The sequence below is a fragment of the Phalacrocorax aristotelis genome, chromosome 12, assembly GCF_949628215.1.
Source record: "Phalacrocorax aristotelis chromosome 12, bGulAri2.1, whole genome shotgun sequence".
Classification (NCBI taxonomy): Eukaryota; Metazoa; Chordata; class Aves; order Suliformes; family Phalacrocoracidae; genus Phalacrocorax; species Phalacrocorax aristotelis.
In genome coordinates this window covers 5,711,239-5,729,308 of record NC_134287.1, presented here as the reverse complement: position 1 = coordinate 5,729,308, position 18,070 = coordinate 5,711,239, and the positions used below count along the sequence as shown (strand labels likewise).

Sequence of the window (18,070 nt, the reverse complement as noted above, 5' to 3'; positions counted from 1 at the left end):
GTGTCAGCATGAGGTAAAATAAATTCAACACAAAGATTTTTCAGGGGAAGAAAGCAGAGGTCCAAAAATCCAGGCTGATTTTTAGCTGAAGTCAATTATTCTGAAATAATAAAATTTTATATTGGGGCATACAATATATTTCAAAGATATATGTTTTCTTAAAATTCATTTTCAAAGAAGGAAACAGCACTTACTAGAGCTGTGATACACAAAACACTTGGGACTGTTGTCAAGAGCTGAACTGAAAGTAAAGAACTTCAATCAAAAAGAAGACACACGATAATTTACACAGGCCAAGCCAGCAACATATTTCCTGGTTTTGTATGATTCTTAACTCTCCCGTGAGCAGAACAGGTAACCCGTGCTTCACAGTGAGTGAACTGGGCCTAGGGAGGAACTGAAGCTTACAGCTTCTTAAGACAGAATGCAGAGCTTCATGAATAGGCTTTGACTGTTCTTCTTTTAATCAAGTAGTCAACTTGTCAGTTGCTGCTATGGTACGTTGCTGGTTAATAACTGCTCTGAATGTTCACTCACATGTGGATTGTTTCGGGTCTAGCTGCTGAAGTTTCTTGTCTTTGTTGACTATATAGAAAAGATGCAGCTTGACAAACCTTAATAATGGAAGGTTTTGCGAAAACTTGACTGCTCATAGTTGCAGAACAAATTTCTCTCTCAAAAAAAATCTGGTGAGAGTGTGCATTTTTCTGGGAGAGCAGAATGGTACATTTTACAAAAAAAAATTTGACTTACCAAATCCTTTAAACATTACGGTGTTCACTTTATTAAATGAAACCTGCACAAGCCTCCATTGGTATACAAGACTACTGGTTATACTACCTCGGTATAACCAGTAGTCATATACACCCCAGATCCCAAAACAAGGAGGAATTTCCATGGTATGAAGTAGATAAAAAGTGCCAGCCACAGCACTGAGACATCTGAGGGAGACACCAGTTCTCAGCTGCTCCTTGCTTTTGAAATCAGAGAGAGGCATATACACTGCCTTGGGCAGAGGCAGCCGCAGCATCTTCCATTCCAGCACCTGATGAATTCCCAGTCCCAACCTCTGATTTGAGAGAACAGAAGCATAATTTGGGATATTACCTTTGATATGTTACTGATTTATATATCCAGATGATATTGCACTAATTTTATATTACTGTATCATTATCATAGAGGTAGAATTGTGTGCATCATTGCAGTGACTTTAGGAATGGCGAACAGAATATTATAATGCTTACAGGAATTTATAAAGAGCACGAGCTTGCAATGCATGAAATGATTACAGCTGATCAGGCGGGATTAAGGAACGACTTATTTTTTAGATGACCCTCAGAAACAGTGAATACGCTGCAGTACTAGTACAGAATGTCTCTCTCTACCACCACCAATCATCCCCTTGAACTTATTTCAATGATCTGAAAGAATAATTTGGTGCTTCGTAAATTATTACAGAACAAGACACAGCACAAGCTATTAGCAAAGCACTAAATATTACCAGTAACACTATTCAAAGGACTGCTTTTATCCTGGAGCCTATAATACTTACAGATCAATTCATATATTTCCAAGAAAAGGTAAGATTTAATGAAAGCAGTATTTTGACTGGGGGTTGGGGAGTGGCACAAACCACAATCAAATCTGCTTGACTTTAGAAGTGGTTAATGAGAACCAGACACACATTTAACTGCTTCCGTTTGACAAAAGCAGTCTGGTTGCTGCCTATGATAGTGATGGAAAGCTGCTTCTGTACTCAGATATATTCAAATTCCAGGTAATGCTTTCAATTCTCTACTCTGATTTTGCCACCTTAAACCTGTTTTTAGTGTCGTCATTAGTGGGTTTTGAAAGAAAATTTAGCTAGATATTGTGAACTGACAGTCATTCAAATCAGAATTAGCAGCATTTTCTTTCATATGTATACTACAAAGCGACAGTAGTGAAGGAACATATTTTTCACTCTGCTTGGGAGTCTTTTAGCCATTATCCTGTGCAAAATTTCAGTATAAACAGTAGCTAGAGTTATTTAATATACTTCATTTTAGCTAAATATCCATTCACTATTTAAATACATCATCAACCAGAGAGTTCTCAGTAGAATTCGTACTTTCTTCCCCATACAGACATTTCATAGTAGCTACAAATCCAGTGGGAATCTATGCCAGACTGAATTTTTACCTCCTGAGTGGGCCATGTGTGATGTGTAAGCTACTCAGGGACTCAGTTTGATATAAGCAGTATAATATACATGTACCCTCAGTTAGCATACCATGTATCACTGTCTAATAGATTTATTTATCACCCACAAAAATGACAAAGAGATGCACACCCCTAAAAATGCATGATTCAATGCTCTTATTTAGGAAATGTCATTAAGTCAGTCATCGAGCTCTATGTGCTTCTGTTTCACTAAACACAAAGCTTTCTTTAAAAGAGGATCTGCATCTCTGAAGTAAGAGCTAAAAAGAGGTAAAATTTTGAGCTTAACCCTGTCCCTGATTTGGGCAGATGATGATTTCTAAGGTTCATCTTTGATTATTATAAGATAAATTCAAGGGCTGCTCCTTTCTCTCTGAGATCATCTTTAAGGACATTAAGATTTAAAACCTGTGATCACAAACAAGTCTAGCTTTATTAAAATTAATTATCCAATAAATTAAAATAAATACTCAATTTGCATGTAAGTTGGTGTCAGTTACTCATATACTATAGAATACCAAATACTCAAGACATACTCCTGAAAAACTCATAAAAGAATGCATTCTTTAACTAGGACTATCTTTAAGGTTTCCCGTTTCTGTCCAAATAGAGAAATCAGTAAACTTGTGTCATTTTTTGGGGGTGGGGACACACACCATCAGTTCTTCAGATTACTGCATCGTTTAACCAAACACGTGTCTATTTTCCACTTAAGTCAGAGGTATATTTAGTCTAAACAAGTCAGAATCTCAAGAAGTTTTACTGCAGGTAGCAACCGTACAACAATGAAGAAAAACATACGGGCACTGAACACAGGTAAGACTTCTTAAAAAATCCTAGTCAATTATTTCAGCATCTGCCCAAACAAATCCACCGCAACAGTTAGTCCAGAAGGTGGATGCTTGGAATTGCTATCTAAACAGAACCTACTGAACTGGGTGTTTGATTGAAAGCTTGTGATGATGAGCAATGATTAGTAGATGGATGAACCAGACTCCAACCAGCTGCTCTTTAGATTTTGGAAGCAGCAATCCCCTTGAGACAAGCCTTAAATATCAACTGTGACTTAACTCAATGTACTCTAATAAAATAGATACTTCATGTAAAGTATAAGAAATCCCACTGCAATCTTAACCCTTCCTGGCAGCGAGTGAGAGAAAACAGCCTGCCTCTTTGGCATGTGACCAACAGAAAAGCATCTAATGATTTATGGAAAGACTTTGTTCTGGAAAGAGAAGATTATGCAACTGCAACACATGACTTTAGTTTTCCCGAAAGCGTCAGGAGGCTTATGAAAAAAACCTATCAGTAGGTGCAGATGTGATGTGTACAAACTTAAACTGCTTTGCTGGAAGCGACGGACGTATCTCTCCTCACGTAACATACCGCCTAGCCCATCAGTCAAACAAAACCCAGGGGCATTAGCTACAATTTAATAGGAAAGTGGTAGATAGACTGCAGACCATGATATGGTCTTCCAAGGTACACCTCCTTTAATTGCTACCAACAAAACAATTTCCCTGAGTTTTTTCTTGAGAAATTCAAGGCCTTTTGATGATACTGGCCATAAGACTGCTGACCAAGTTATGAGACATCCCGTCTTCTTCCAATAATCACACAGTCCAACAGAAAAAGTCTAGAACTTAATGCAGTTTTGAATACAGCACAACCTTCCATATTGAATTCCGTGTTGTAAAAAAGGTATTTTGCCTCTATCAGAAACTTCTGAACAGCCTCTGAACAGTTACGACTACAAAACTCTTCTAGCAATTTATTACTCATGCTGTAACATGAAGTTACATGGTTAACTGCAGTCAACCCCCTGATTATATAAAACAGTTCAGAATAGATTCAGATATGAAAGAGGCTGGCTGACAGATGCACATCCAAGCTGAAATTGAAAACCCCACACAGGATTGTCTTTACAATTTTTATCTGGACACTCTGGGGACCAGCATGTTAGTGAGGAAGAGTATGAAAACAACTTGTTTCTCTAGCAAATTAGAAGTGCGGCCATGAAAAATTGTAGGCTTGTATTCATCTTCAGATACCAAATAGCAAAATCTCCATTTTCATGTGGATAACAAGTCTGACAGTAAAATTTATCGTATTAGCAACATGCACTAGAAAAGCTACTCTAGAGCTATCTCAGCCTTGAACTCTCACTTGAGGTAACAGAACTTTGCCTGCTTAAATAACCTGCTTAAGCAGTGAAGAGGAACCTAGGTGATGGAAAACTACTGAATTTACTTCCTGTGTGACAGATTAGCCCCAAATGCATATTTCAAAACTCAGAAAAAATAATCTTTTGTCTGTTGTACACATACAACATATTACAGTGCAAAGACATTGTATTATCCAATGGGATTTGACTGTTGATCCTTAAAATGTCACTTATCTGAACAAAAGAACTACCAAAAATGCCAGGACACTGCTATGTAACCAAGATTCTGTTGTGGATGTACTCCAGCCTATCAGAGATATCTTAAGAACTTGAAGTCTTTGGAGGAAGGAAAAAAAAAGTCTACACAGATACAAGTGTCCTATAGACTAAAAGTCAACCCCAATATCTTCAGAACACGACAAAAAAAAACCCACACCAAAACCCAAACATAAATGAGGGATATATTTATTGATGGGACAGAGATCTAAATTTGGACAGCAGCCTTCTCTTGTGTTATAAGCAGAAAAATTTGATTTGGTCCCATTACATAAAATCTCACAAGAGACCACTCCACTTGAGAATGTCTTACAGAGCGTTATCAAACGTGGTGTTGCAAGATTGATTCTTACAGAATAGTTGAGAATAACAATTGAGAGCCACTATCAGTAATTGCAGCCCAACATCTGCCCCTCCCAACCCTGCCCCCCCACCTCAAACACAGTCCTGAAATCCAGTAATCCAGTAATTGTGGGCATTACATCAAATTTGTCATGTTGATTGGAAAAAGCTTTCTGACACCACATAAGGAGAATAACGAAGAGAAGGAAGTAGGCAGAGAAAGGGAAAATTTGGCTTTTGAAAAAATATGATTTTTCATAAGAACATTTGGTTTACACTAATGAGGAAGACAGAAGCTGCTGGGGCTGGATTTCCTCTGCTTTATGACTTCGTACTAGAACCCAGAACCCCAAATTTCATTCTTGAATTTACACTACCCATTCTTTCTAAATGTGCGCAGTCCTGCCTCTCAAAATAAGGTTTTCAGTAATAACCTAAACTACATTACAAATATTTGGCCACAATCGTTATATTCTTCTCATAACAAATAGCCTTTACTTCCTGATTTGGTTACCGTAGCCATAAGCAACTAGTAGGACTGATAGAAACACCTTTACTACCAAATCCTGTGGAGACTACGGACGCTGAGCACCTTCTGAAGAGACCCGGTCACTCCTTAGGCATCAGAAGTTGCTGACTGAAGAAGGGTCAAACACTTGCTAAAAAAATGTGGTTTCTTCAGGGTTAAAAAAAATTCTCTTACAACCTGGCAATTCTGACAGAAAATAGCATTTGTTGAAAGCAACATGAAAGCTGGGAGAGAATAATCCTGCAAAGCTCCTTCAGAATCAGATTTGTTCTGCCTAGGCTTGATTGCTCAGAAATATTTTTATATTTTGCCTCATCAGATTCTTGTTTACCCCTAGAAAAAAAATTGCAAATGGCATCGTTTTAGGGACAGAGATTCTCTTACATGAAGCAAGCTCCTTGAATGCTCTTTGGTAACTGGCACAGCAGTCTCAAAGACAGACATTTTAAAATCATCGTTATCAGCACACCACCAAGAATCCTCCAACATTTAGGACAAGACAGGACATAGTGTGAAGAGCTTTACAAAGGGAGGCTCAAACAAAAGTCATTGAAAACCTAAAAGAAAATTCTGTACAAAAAACACCTTAAGTTACACAGCTACAGAAAGGCTGATTCACATGTACTGCGTTTTGCTACCACACATTTGGTGAATTGCATTGATTTGGGATTATGCTGCCCTGCTGTGGGAAGACACCAGGACTACAAGTTATATACATGGCCTCAGATGTCAGAAGGTGAAAGACTGATACTGTGCACGTGTGCGCTGGAACATAAATACTTCAAGTTCAAAAAAGATCTTGCATCCCTACTTACCATAAAATATATTTCTGGATAAGGACCATCAGTTTTCATTCTAGCAAATATTATGATCTCTGACTTCAGGTTTTAAAATATAAAAATTGGCTAGGCTTTTTCTGCTGGACTTTGGTGGTGAGGTATTAGATCATTTAAGCCAAAGCAGTTAGTTTCAGTACAATAGATTGCCGTATTTGGACAAACCAGATACCTTCTTGTGAATATGGCTGATTACACTAGAATTATGGCTCCGTACTTCCTCCTTGCAACTGTGCATTCTTGTTCCTCTGGCAGAAGCTACCGTTGCCACTGCAGTGGCAGTGGAATTAACCATGCAAATAGCCCTCATCCACAAAATCAAGATCAGTCAGAAGACTACCAACAACGGCATTCCCATCTAACGTTACCTTAGAGATCATCAGGAAGCCTCATACAGCCTGTCCCACCAGTTGTTTTAAATTAAAGGGTGAGAATCACTACACAATGTTACTTTGTGCAACTTTGCATATGCTATTTTCTTTTTCACGAGATCTTATTCACCCTTAGTGTCGCCTGTGGAGCAGCAGGACAAGTGTGCTTATTTTTATCAAACAACAGAATAACTAACTGAAGAACAGGGAAAACACAAGAGGATCAGACTGCTGCACCACACGTCTAAATCAACTGTAAAGCCAAAACATTCCTCCTGTTCCAAACCCATCCTATTTCCAAGCTCTGCCATTCTTCATTTTCTCACTCTGTATCACACCTTTATCCAAACATCAGCCCTCCTAGTTGAAAAGGAACAGAGGAAGACCTTTGCATAATTTTTGTCACTTTAAAATATGTTGTGCAGTTTTTAGTGATTGCTAGAAAAATCGGTTATCACAAAAAAATCAGTAAAGACTTTTTAAAAAAGTTGTTTTAAAGCTAGCAATCTGTTAAAAAACCTAAAAGAGTGTTTTTGAAACAGTTGGCACCATCTGTTTAATAAAAAAACCCAAAACAACAAAACCAAACTGTAGTTAGGATAAGCGATGCTTAACTCAGACGACCAGCAAAAAAGTTAAAAAACAATTTATATTTCAATAATACACAAATTATTGGGATTTTACCAGAGTGAAATAGACTGTGTCATGGTTAATACGTAACTACATTTGATAACGTTCTTTAGCAGGTATTTCATTATTTCTCAACATCTCATAGGTACTCAAAAAAAACTTAGCCACAAACCACATTTAATTCCCCAAACCCTGCGGTGAAAGCCAAGTAAACACATTACAAACTGGGCATCTGCTTACTCAAGACCAACACATGGCATTTGCAATTCTGCCAGTTCCGTTACTAACATATCCAAGCAGATGCCAAAGGAAGTCATCCAATGACTTTTCAGGCAACAGGAATGAATTGGCCTTATTCAGAAGCAAAGCATTAAAATCACCCCATGGGTGACACTAACATAAAAACATGGTGCTAAGCTTTACAATGCACAGGAGGAGTAAAAAGAAATGTTAAGGCAATAATACAGATGCCCAGAACTAGAAATAGCAACCTCTTACACGCATTGTCAGCTGTTATCAGCTTCTCTCGCCCAAGTGCGTAATATACACTTTCAGTGACCAAACAGCTGTGTGCCACTGGTCCCTCTTCTCTCGGCAACCTAAACACTGAGCTCACTGGCAACCAGGGCATCCTGTGAAGGCTATCTGAGCTATCAGATCATTTGGGGTTTGTTATTATAACAACCAAAACTCAACCATTGCCCAAGCCAAATCGCTTTCCCAAACACCTGCTCACAGTGTATTCTGTGATGTCAGGCAAGATTCAGTAAGGGTAATGAAAACCTAGAATATTTGGGAAAATGGAAAAACCTGGATAATACAGATAGTATAGATGTGCTTGAGGAATGTGGTGCAGACACAGCCATGTTGACGTGCGATCCCGCAACATGCAAAATCATTATGTTGGCCCTGCACTGAAGTGAGCCTTGTGTAACTCACTGTGCTGGAGGTTGCATTTCAACATACTTCACATGCAACCAGTTTATGCCCATCAGGTCCAGCACTAAATCTGGGGTAACGTGCCCAAGCAGACCTGTGGTGACGCCATCCTGCTCAGGATGCCAAATCCAGGAAAACTTTTGTTCAAGCTCAGGGCTGCAGGAATGTTTCTGGACCCCAGCTAGTCCTGAAAATGGCTTACATGCTGCTGCACCTAAGCTAGTCAACCATACCAACTAATAAATTAGCTAATAACACTTGTTAGAAACTGACTACACAGCTATGGCCTGACTTGCCCACTAAACTAACCAGGATAAAGCCCCTGAGGGCTGGGGGTGGGGGACGTCACTAGACTGCAAGCAACATTTTAATTTAATCTTTCAGATTTCATGCTTGATCAGATTAGCTACGGCTAATAGTTCCTGCAGCCTTTTGTTCCTAGCCCTAAGAATAGCAACAAAGTGCTCCTAATGCAGTGTGACTATAGGGATTCATATATTGCCCCAACATAGTAAACATTCCACAAATCCAATAAAATACCAATAATCAGACACTGGAAGTCTATATTAGTACACTGAGGACTGTGAGGGATGTCATCACCTGGCTGTAATTATGGAGACAGAAAACCATGATGTAAAACTGCCCCAGTGTAAAACTCAGCTGCCTACGCTGACCCGCGGCATCAGGTACTGATGCTGTCTGCTCCAAGCCTCTGACTGAATGCTTATCAAGGCAAACAAACAAACATTGAACTTTGTTATAAGTCCAGACACTGCCCACTGCTCTGACCCTACAGACACAAAGGAGTAATGAAAAAGGCTGTCATCCACCAAAAGGACAGTAAAGTCTGTCTGGAGGTGATGGCGTATTTTCAGAAAGAGCAAGGTTCAATTTTACTGCCAGTGGGGCACAGTCAGGTGGGTGGGAGAAGCCTTGGAGCTCAGGCTTTGTTAACGTGTGAACAAAGACTAGCCTCCACATCATCCCCACTGCACTCCAACAATGCATTTTTCTTGTTTTCGTTTGAAATTGCTGGCACACAAAAAAAACAACTAACTATCCTTTAAAGTTTCATTTGTTGTTTTTTTTTTTGACACATATTCCATTTGAAAGAATCATAATTCAAAATATCAGAGAATTTACAGTCTAGCAATGCAACTTGGAAGAGGAGATATCTAGGAAAAGGAAGGAAGAAACATTTGAATTCATGAGTATTTGACAGCTGAATAAGTCATGTCACTGAATTTCGTAGCAAGCATAATTTCAAATATCTCTTAGTTTCACTGTATTTTTTAAAGAACAGCCTGATAATGCATCAAAACAGGTTTGAATAAAAAATACTAAAAGACAATTATAGTTCTAAAGGAACTTCTAATGAAAAACAGCAGTGGAGACATTTTATTGTGGTACTTCTCTCAATGATTCTATAATAACTTCAGAAAAGAAGTACTCTTCATATATAAAATAGATCAAAAAGCTGCAAAAAAGATTATAATATGCATTCAAATTTTACCCTTTCACACCTGGTAATAACACTGTGTCTTCTGCGCAGATGCTGCCTCTGTGGGATCAGGGTAAGTCAAGTGCATTTGACCTACCGAGCTTAACATGACTGTAAGTGAATCTCAAATCAGGAACTCAGGACGTATGATGCTGCAGCCCTGATTGATAACTAAGAAGTCAGTTATAAATAAATCTGGAACAGTTGGGATTGACTGTTGTTTAGCACTTTCAGACAGACATTCAGGGCAACTGGCAGGGGCTTTGAAAGCTGTTTCCTACATTAGAATAATGACAAAAATAGAAGTGAGGCTGCATTCCCTTGTCTTCTGCTAAAATAGATCTTACTCAAAAACATTTTTACAAGTTTGGCATGGCATAACTAATCCACTGTCAGATACAGAACAAAATAATAATTGGCAGTCCCATGTTGATCTACCATGAATAGCTAAGACCAAAAAAAAAGAAAGAAATGTGGAGAGTACTAACAGATACTGGGGACAAGAAGCAGCTGATTTTACTACTTTTTTTAAACTCTTAAGTGAAGGTACAATCAGAATTCGCTAGCCAGAAAGACCCTAAAGACCTTTAAAAATAGAATAAAAAGGGAAAATCATGTGTTTTACTAACTGTCCTTAGGAATATATGGAAATTTTTTTGGAGGTTTGGGGTCGTTTGTTGCTGGGTTTGGTTTCTTGTTTCTTTGCTTTGGTTTTTTAAATTTGAGAACAGATGTTGCATAATAACTACTGACAGCAAGGCTGAGTTGTGAAAACAGAATAGGAACGAGGGAGCATGTATGGGGTTTTGTTCTGTTTTTAAGCCCTGCAAATACTGTTTACAGGGCAAGAATTTGTCAGAATTCTCTCGCCTCCAGCACTTAAGCTTCCAGAGAAATTAAGTTTGCTTTAATTTGTGTGGTTTTTACAGTCAAAATGTATCAAAATATTGTAGGATTAGGTAGTTCACTGACTGAACAGCCCATTGTTCTGACAAAATAATCAGTGGCCTTAATGAGCAATTAAGAGCTTTCAGGGTCAGTGAGAACAGAAAAACTTAACATATAGGTCAGAAATTCTGTGTATAACTTCATGCTACTGTTTCAGATCATGACTGAACTCCTAAACTACATGTAAGAGCATGCATGACAGAGGTTAGAATGTATATAGTGTAATAAAAACTCATAGGAGAGATTAGGACACAATAAGAGCTATGTGATTTAGCCAAGTAACTCTCCCAAACAGGTTTCCCATAAACTGTTCTTTCTCAATCAAAACAGGTCTGCATAGTGTTTTGCTGGCAGATATGAAATTGCCCCACCTGCACACGCTCTAAACCACCCCAAACCAAACCAGGTCCAGCCTACAAGCTCTGTGACTGTGGAGCGTGATGCCAGCCTGCCCGCTCTTAAGAGAGCTCGTTGCTCCAGTTCAGCACCTGGCGCGCCCTGATGCAGACCCTGTGGAGAACCGCGTGGAGCTGGATCACAGCCGCTTGGGTCAGAGCGCACAAAGCAGACTCGTGCTTCTCTACAAAACACCCCACCAAATCCACCAGTGACTTCCATCTATTATTTCTATAGTCTCTACAATATGCAAACTGCAACAGAATCAGCACAAGGAAGTTTCTGCAGCTTGCCTTCTGAAGTAAACCTAGAATAAATTAGGGCATGATTCAAAGCCTCCAGGCGTACTGAAGTACCCACATACAACCACATTTCAGTCACTGAATTGTGTTTTTTCCATCATAACAACTGCTGAAAATATGCTTGTTGAAGGAGAGAAAGTTTGTCATAAAGAGTCAAATCTTGTCTTTATAATGGATTGCCACATTGCAGATGTAGTTTCCTTTTACCAGAACAGCCTGCATAAATGTATTTTAAACTAATTACCTTTAGGTGGAAAATATGACTTGCTTTCAGCTTTGTGAGGCCAGTCCACCACAAGAGGTCCAAACCTACGAAAGCTGGCAGTGATCTCATCTACAAAAAACAAATGAGGCACCTTAGAGAGAATCTGAAGACTAACAGTGACAAGGTAAAAATTCTTACTTGAAAAAAACCCAACCAAACAAATAAACCCCAGACTATTTTCTATACCTATTAAGAACAGTGAAAACTGCAATAATGTACATAAAGGATGCCTAAATATTCCTTCACCTCTATGCTATACATGGCTCCTTAAAGAAAGTGACTTTACATTCCACTAATGCAAGTCTGCAGCAGGATTAAATGCAAACATGATCTATCAGAAGTGACTGTGCTTCAGCTGTGGTCTATTTCTAATTATAGCCACAAAGCAGGGTCAGATGCAGCCACACGGGACTGACGGAGAAGCTACATGTCAGCATGGCCGCTCCTTGTAGCATGCCCTAGAAAGCAGGTCATGTGACTGCAGGGATTTCACCTTCTTCAGTCCCCTCTGGAAATCTGCCTTGCATTACCAAGCTATTTCTTTTGGGGTTTGAGCATCAATTTAGAAACACACATCTCAAACTATTCTACAGGACAACTTTGTTTTACATGCAAATGCTTAAGAAAAAAAGAGTATTTTATGTTATTTTAAAAATATATATCTTTTTCTCAGTGCATTTATTTATGTACTTTAAAGAAAGAACTAGTTTAAAATTGTGTCTAATGTGATGTTAGATAGATCAGAGCACAATCCACCAGGAGAAAAGTTTGAAAAGGCAGGCAGTGGCTTTCCAAGTTTCTGATTGCTGTTTGAGATGTGTCCAGTTTATCTGACCCCATGAGCTGCATGTCCAATTTTTCAAGCACCTGGAGCCACAAAACACACTACATAATTCAGGAGCTGAAGGAAAAAGGTGTAACTGGAGTAGACCTCTCATGGAAGAGGGTAACAGCTCCCAAGTGGCCATGTTACCTCCTCACAGAATAGGCTGGGCATGTATTTTGATTCTAAGTGACCCAGCAACGTTCACACTGGTTCTACCTGTTGGCCTGCTTCTTCTTAGAGCTGGGGATTCAGAGTACCCAGTAGTCCCTGTATCAACAGTCCTGCAACTCATGATGTGACATGGGAACTGCATTTGAGCTGTCTGTAAACCATAGATTGGCAACTCATATTATTTCTTTATTAAAATTGCACACGGTTTAGGCTTCATGTTAGATCAGATTCGGAGATCCCTCTCTTTTCATTATAAGGCATCCTCAAATTCCCTGTGTAGGCCAACTGAAGTTAGACACCAAAACCTCACAATTTTGGTTTGGGAATTGGGGTGTGGGAGAGCTCACACAAGTAGAGCAGATACTGATTGAGACAGAGAAAAAGCCTGACCATCCCTACTAAGCTGATTATTATTTTGTAACCATATTAATTGCCCTACATTTGTCAGCTGAACACTGTATATATGCTGGATATAAAAGCTGATTAATTGAAGCTTGATTTACTTTGCTAAGGACTCTATTAACAAAGTCCTTAAAGTCAACCATGTATTTTAAAAAGAACAGGGAAAGACTACGGAGGAGTGACAGTACCCACTAAGTTCCCTTTTTCAGCTTTTCCACTTTACATGCATAGGAACACATGCTGCTACTGCAGATTAGAAGACCTGTTATGCAGGCATTTCTGTCTCCATCTCTTCTGATCTACAGTACAAAAGAATGTCAAGTAAATTCTCAGGTGTTGGGATGGGAGTGGTGTTTGTTTTAAATAACACCACAAGCACTACAAGTGACATACCTGGGAAAAAGCACTTGTTTTTATGAAAATCTGACCTTTCTAAAGTAATTACATGAAAGCCAATCCCACATCTCACCAATGTAACTTATTCACAGTACCTTCATCAATGTCAGGAGGAAGACCTCCAACAAACACCTTTCTAGAATAGCGTTCCACTCTTTCACCATTCTGACAGCGTGTTGGAGAGCTGAGACCCGATGATAAAGACTGATCACCATGACTGTCGTCTAGGAAGCCATCTTCAAAAGGAAAGAGTGAAGACCGACCTGTAACAGATTTTGCAGTATCTGTAGTTAACGTTGTTTCCTGGAGAAGTAAATATTTCAGTAAAAAACATTGTATTTTACTGTTCTGCTTCAACAGAATTTGCATTACAGGGCCCAGCTAAGTGATCCAGTTATCCAATTTATGTTCATTAGTATTGCTTCTATTTTCCCAAGACTATATTATCCTTACAATACAATAAACCTAATTTGGCTTTAAAACAAACCTTTGCAAATGGCTAGCGATGAAAACCAACAAGTTATCTGATGAAACTGTGTGTCACAGCTATAGAAATAACCTTTATAAGATCTACATTTCAAACTGATTCTTAGAGATTTAAATCTTCCATAACAGATCTTGAAGGAATGATCTTAAAAGAGCAGATCCCTCAAGCCATTACACTGCAGGGTAGGACAGTCTCCTTCAGAGTGCTTTTTAGGGTCCTAACCACAAGGGCTGCATCACTTGCTCCTCAAGCGAACGGAGGCCCAGTCTGAGTAGGGGAGCAAACAGCAAAATAAACATAGAAAAGCTTTGTATCATGGATATTAAACATGTAGGTGATGCAAGAAGCTTAGCTAACAAAGAAAAAAAATATTTTAAATCTAATTAAGTAAACCACAAAAAACTTGCACTTGAAAAAAGTTATTAGCAAGGACAGCCTGCCAAGCTGTTACTCAGTGTTAAAACACTTTCAGTAATGAATTAACAAAAAGCAACATAAAGGCTGCTACTCAGTTTGTTAATGAAAAGTAAAAAATTTGTGATCATCAGATGCAATTAACTTGTTGCCACCGCTGCCAAAGTATACACACATTATCTTAAGAACAGATTTATTAACCCAGAAGATAGAAAAAATATTCAAAGACTGTACATAAGCAGCACTGTAGAACATGCCAACTTTAGGCTTCAATAATTCCCTATACCTGAGTTGAAAAATAAATCCTGCAATGTCGAGAGATGTATAAATGGGAACCCCATCTCAACTCTGAGGAGGCTAATCGTCCCCTGGTATCATGGAGGATTGCTCCCAGGGATGGAATTATAATTGATACAAACAGTTTAGGGGGGGGGGGGTTAATTACAAATATAAATAGCAGGGCACATAATTAAATTCAAAGGTAATGGATCACATGAAACTGACTTCCAGCGAGACCTAAGGAAGAATTAATACCGTACTGGTATTAACAGCACAGGGAAGGACAGGAAGTAAAAACAGGCAAGGAGAAAAATCAAGACATGCAGAGGGACACTAGTGAGAAAAATGTATACACTGAAAATATCAGTAATGGAGTCGCCAGTAGTAAAGGACAGATTACAAAAGCAGCAGCTATGTATGGAAAGCAAGCTAACGAACAAAAACCAGGGACGGTGCTCTGACTGACACAGAGTTCCAGCCCTGGTTTTTTATGAGCACCAGCCACTAGAAGAGTCTTGATTAGAAGGAATACATTGAATGCACAACATTGACAGAGATCACAGATGCAAAAATCCACTGAAGCAAAAATCCTACTGTGCTTTTAAGCACCAACATAAAAACCAGGGTAAATGCCACAATCAGAGAAGGATTTAGGATGCTATTCTTCAAAGTCTAGTATAACTGGTTCTCAGAAATGGTGGCTTTAGAGCCTAAAACAGGAAAGAATATTGATGAATCCTCCGTTAATGGACGTGTGCCCATTACATATAGGTCATGCACATATAGAAACATATGCATTTCAGCATAAGAGAGAACACATGCATGAAAGAAATAATTAGGAGGGCTAAAACTGTGTAAAAATATCAAATCAGAAAACCCATTGAGAAGTAGGAAATTTTAAAATATCCATAGGAGATTGACATTACTAAGAAGCTAAATCTTTTAATTCCCACACCGCAGCCTACTTTCTTGTAAAAAATGAAAGAAACAACAAACACGAGCCTTTAGTGGAAGTTGACATATCAAATTAATAGATACTAGAATGAGGTGTTCAATTAAAATACAGCTCTACAGAGGAGGCTAAGTGCTGCGTTCTGAAGGAAATAATAAAAATGTACAGTGGGTTACAAGCAAGATATCACCTCTTATGCTAGATACTCAACAGCCTGCAAGCATTGTACTCATCTCAAGCAAATGCTGAAGATGACCTAAAACTTCATAGTTAAATCAAGTATAGAGTTAATTGTATGAAGTATACATATAAAATAACAGAAAGGAAACAGACAAGGGAATAGGGGATGATTGTTCACTGTCTCTTCCAGTAAGGGGAAACTGAAGTGCACTGAACACAGTACGCGGCAAGGCTGAAAGCAAGTCAGACTGGTGAACCCCTTGCCACAGGCTTTTTAGGCAGCTGAAAAGTTTAGGTAGGTTCAGAAGAGGGAATGAGCACGAACAGGAGGAAAAAAAAAAACATTCTGAAGCAATAAATATTGAGATGTCACCTCAAGAAACCCCCAGAGGCAAAGCTATGGGAGAATATAATGGGAAAGCGTTGCTAAATGCCCTGTTTTTATGCTCTTGCACCCCTCCCCTGGCATCCCTGAGTTGTCAGTGTGGCAGAATAGATTTTGGGCTGATTTCCCATAGCTGTGCTTACATCTCTACCTGAAAAACTGGTTGTAAAAGTTAAAAACAAGGTGCCTAAAAGAAAATTACTCAACAGCTCTAAGCATGATGCCTGCAAAGAAATGCTCGCCTCTGTACTCAAAGAAAACACAGGATACAGCAGAGAACTGATAGGTAATGGCAAGCCCCAAGAAATTTCTGACAAAACCTCTTCTCACTGAAGACACTTAGTCACAGTGACAAAACAAAACACTAATTAAAATGTCCAAGTATCATGAACATGAAATGAGTCCCTGCACAGATTCGCCTCCGGGTATGCTGCATATTACCACAATGCAAATGGTAAAAACAATAATAGAGAGGGATATATGAGAACATTTGATAAACACAAAATTTTTTAACAGACTATTGTAGACTTGCATGTTTCTTAAGGTTAAGAAAGCTCAAAACAACATTATAAAATTCAAGGTAATGAAAAAGCATGGAAATCACAAACTTTGATATTGTATGAATAAGGCAAGTCACAAAATCCCTAACATCAATGACAAGACACGCACACACGCACACACACACGTCGACTTGTTAGTATAGAAAAGCCTGAATTTCACATAGGAAACAATTATTATGGAATGAAATACTTTTTTTGGTAGAGTAAAATAATACTCAAGCCCAGCACATTCAGAACTTTTTGCCCTGTTTTGTCATCACTACAATTAGTATAAAAATCTACACTGCATTCATCACAATTACTACCACATTACTTATTATGCAAGTAAACATGAGTTGCAAGAAGTTAATAGTGTCCAGCTGATTCCCACCTCCTTCCTGACTACAGTGCCATTTGATCAACCTGGAACTCTTGCCTCAATCTTAAAATGAAGAAATTAAACAGTGTTCACGTGCAGAGAGAGTATACAATATTATATACTCCACATACTTTCCAACCAGTTGGCTTTGAACAAAATCAGCTCAAATTCTGTATTATAAACTGTGTTAGTACAGCCTGTACAGCCTACTACCTCAAGCCATACATATGTGCAAGCTACAAGTTACTTATACACTATTGGCTTGCTTGCATGTCAACGTTCGTCTCCAAGCTTCTTCACAAACGTCATGCAAATTCTATGTTTTGAAAAGGAAGCGGTGTCATATACATCGCTGTCACAGAACATACATTAAAAAGAAGATAAATTGAAGCTTAATGCAAAAGCACCCCAAGCAGATGGCATTGCCCAACTCCAATTGTTAAAAGCTGCAATCCTCACTGTTATTTTTTCAATAAAAACCAGTCTGTGTAAGCTACAGCACAGTATGTAAATGTAAGGCACATTAGTAGCTTTCCTGGTAGTCAGCAACCTTGCTATTGTCCATGTTCATTAATCTCTCAGAATAAACTTTTCTGCAGCACTGTAGATTTGTAAAATGTTTTTAGTCTGCTTTTATTTTTTAAGGGTTGCCTATGATGAGATAAAGTTAAAATGTGCTCAAATGTTGAATTGGCTATTAATAATAATTATTAATAATAATTATCAATATTCCCTGTTGAGGACCGTTATTAGTACTGGTATTCACTATGTTCTACCAAAGGCAATCCAATGTAATACTCAGGTGTAATATTCAATGAAAGGTGTTTTATCTAAGAAAAAAAGTGTTTTTGAAATATTCAGTACACTAGTTAAACATTGCAGTTCTACAAAAAAACCCCAAACCTGAAAACAACCTTTTTTTCAGAACACCACTCATTTAAAGTCATAAACACGTGTCA

At 38.5% G+C, this 18,070-nt stretch overlaps 1 protein-coding gene across 3 annotated transcripts in view; it reads right to left on the bottom strand.

Moving 5' to 3' along the window:
* Positions 1 to 18,070, bottom strand: part of CPEB3 (cytoplasmic polyadenylation element binding protein 3) — an 87,733-nt gene that overhangs the window by 18,110 nt on the left and 51,553 nt on the right. For all 3 annotated transcript variants that reach the window (XM_075108199.1, XM_075108200.1, XM_075108201.1), the window contains exons 5-6: positions 13,592 to 13,759; positions 11,681 to 11,770 (exon numbers count right to left, since the gene is read on the bottom strand). In XM_075108199.1, coding sequence (XP_074964300.1) covers positions 11,681 to 11,770; positions 13,592 to 13,759 — 258 coding nt within the window. The remainder of the gene's footprint in view (positions 1 to 11,680; positions 11,771 to 13,591; positions 13,760 to 18,070) is intronic.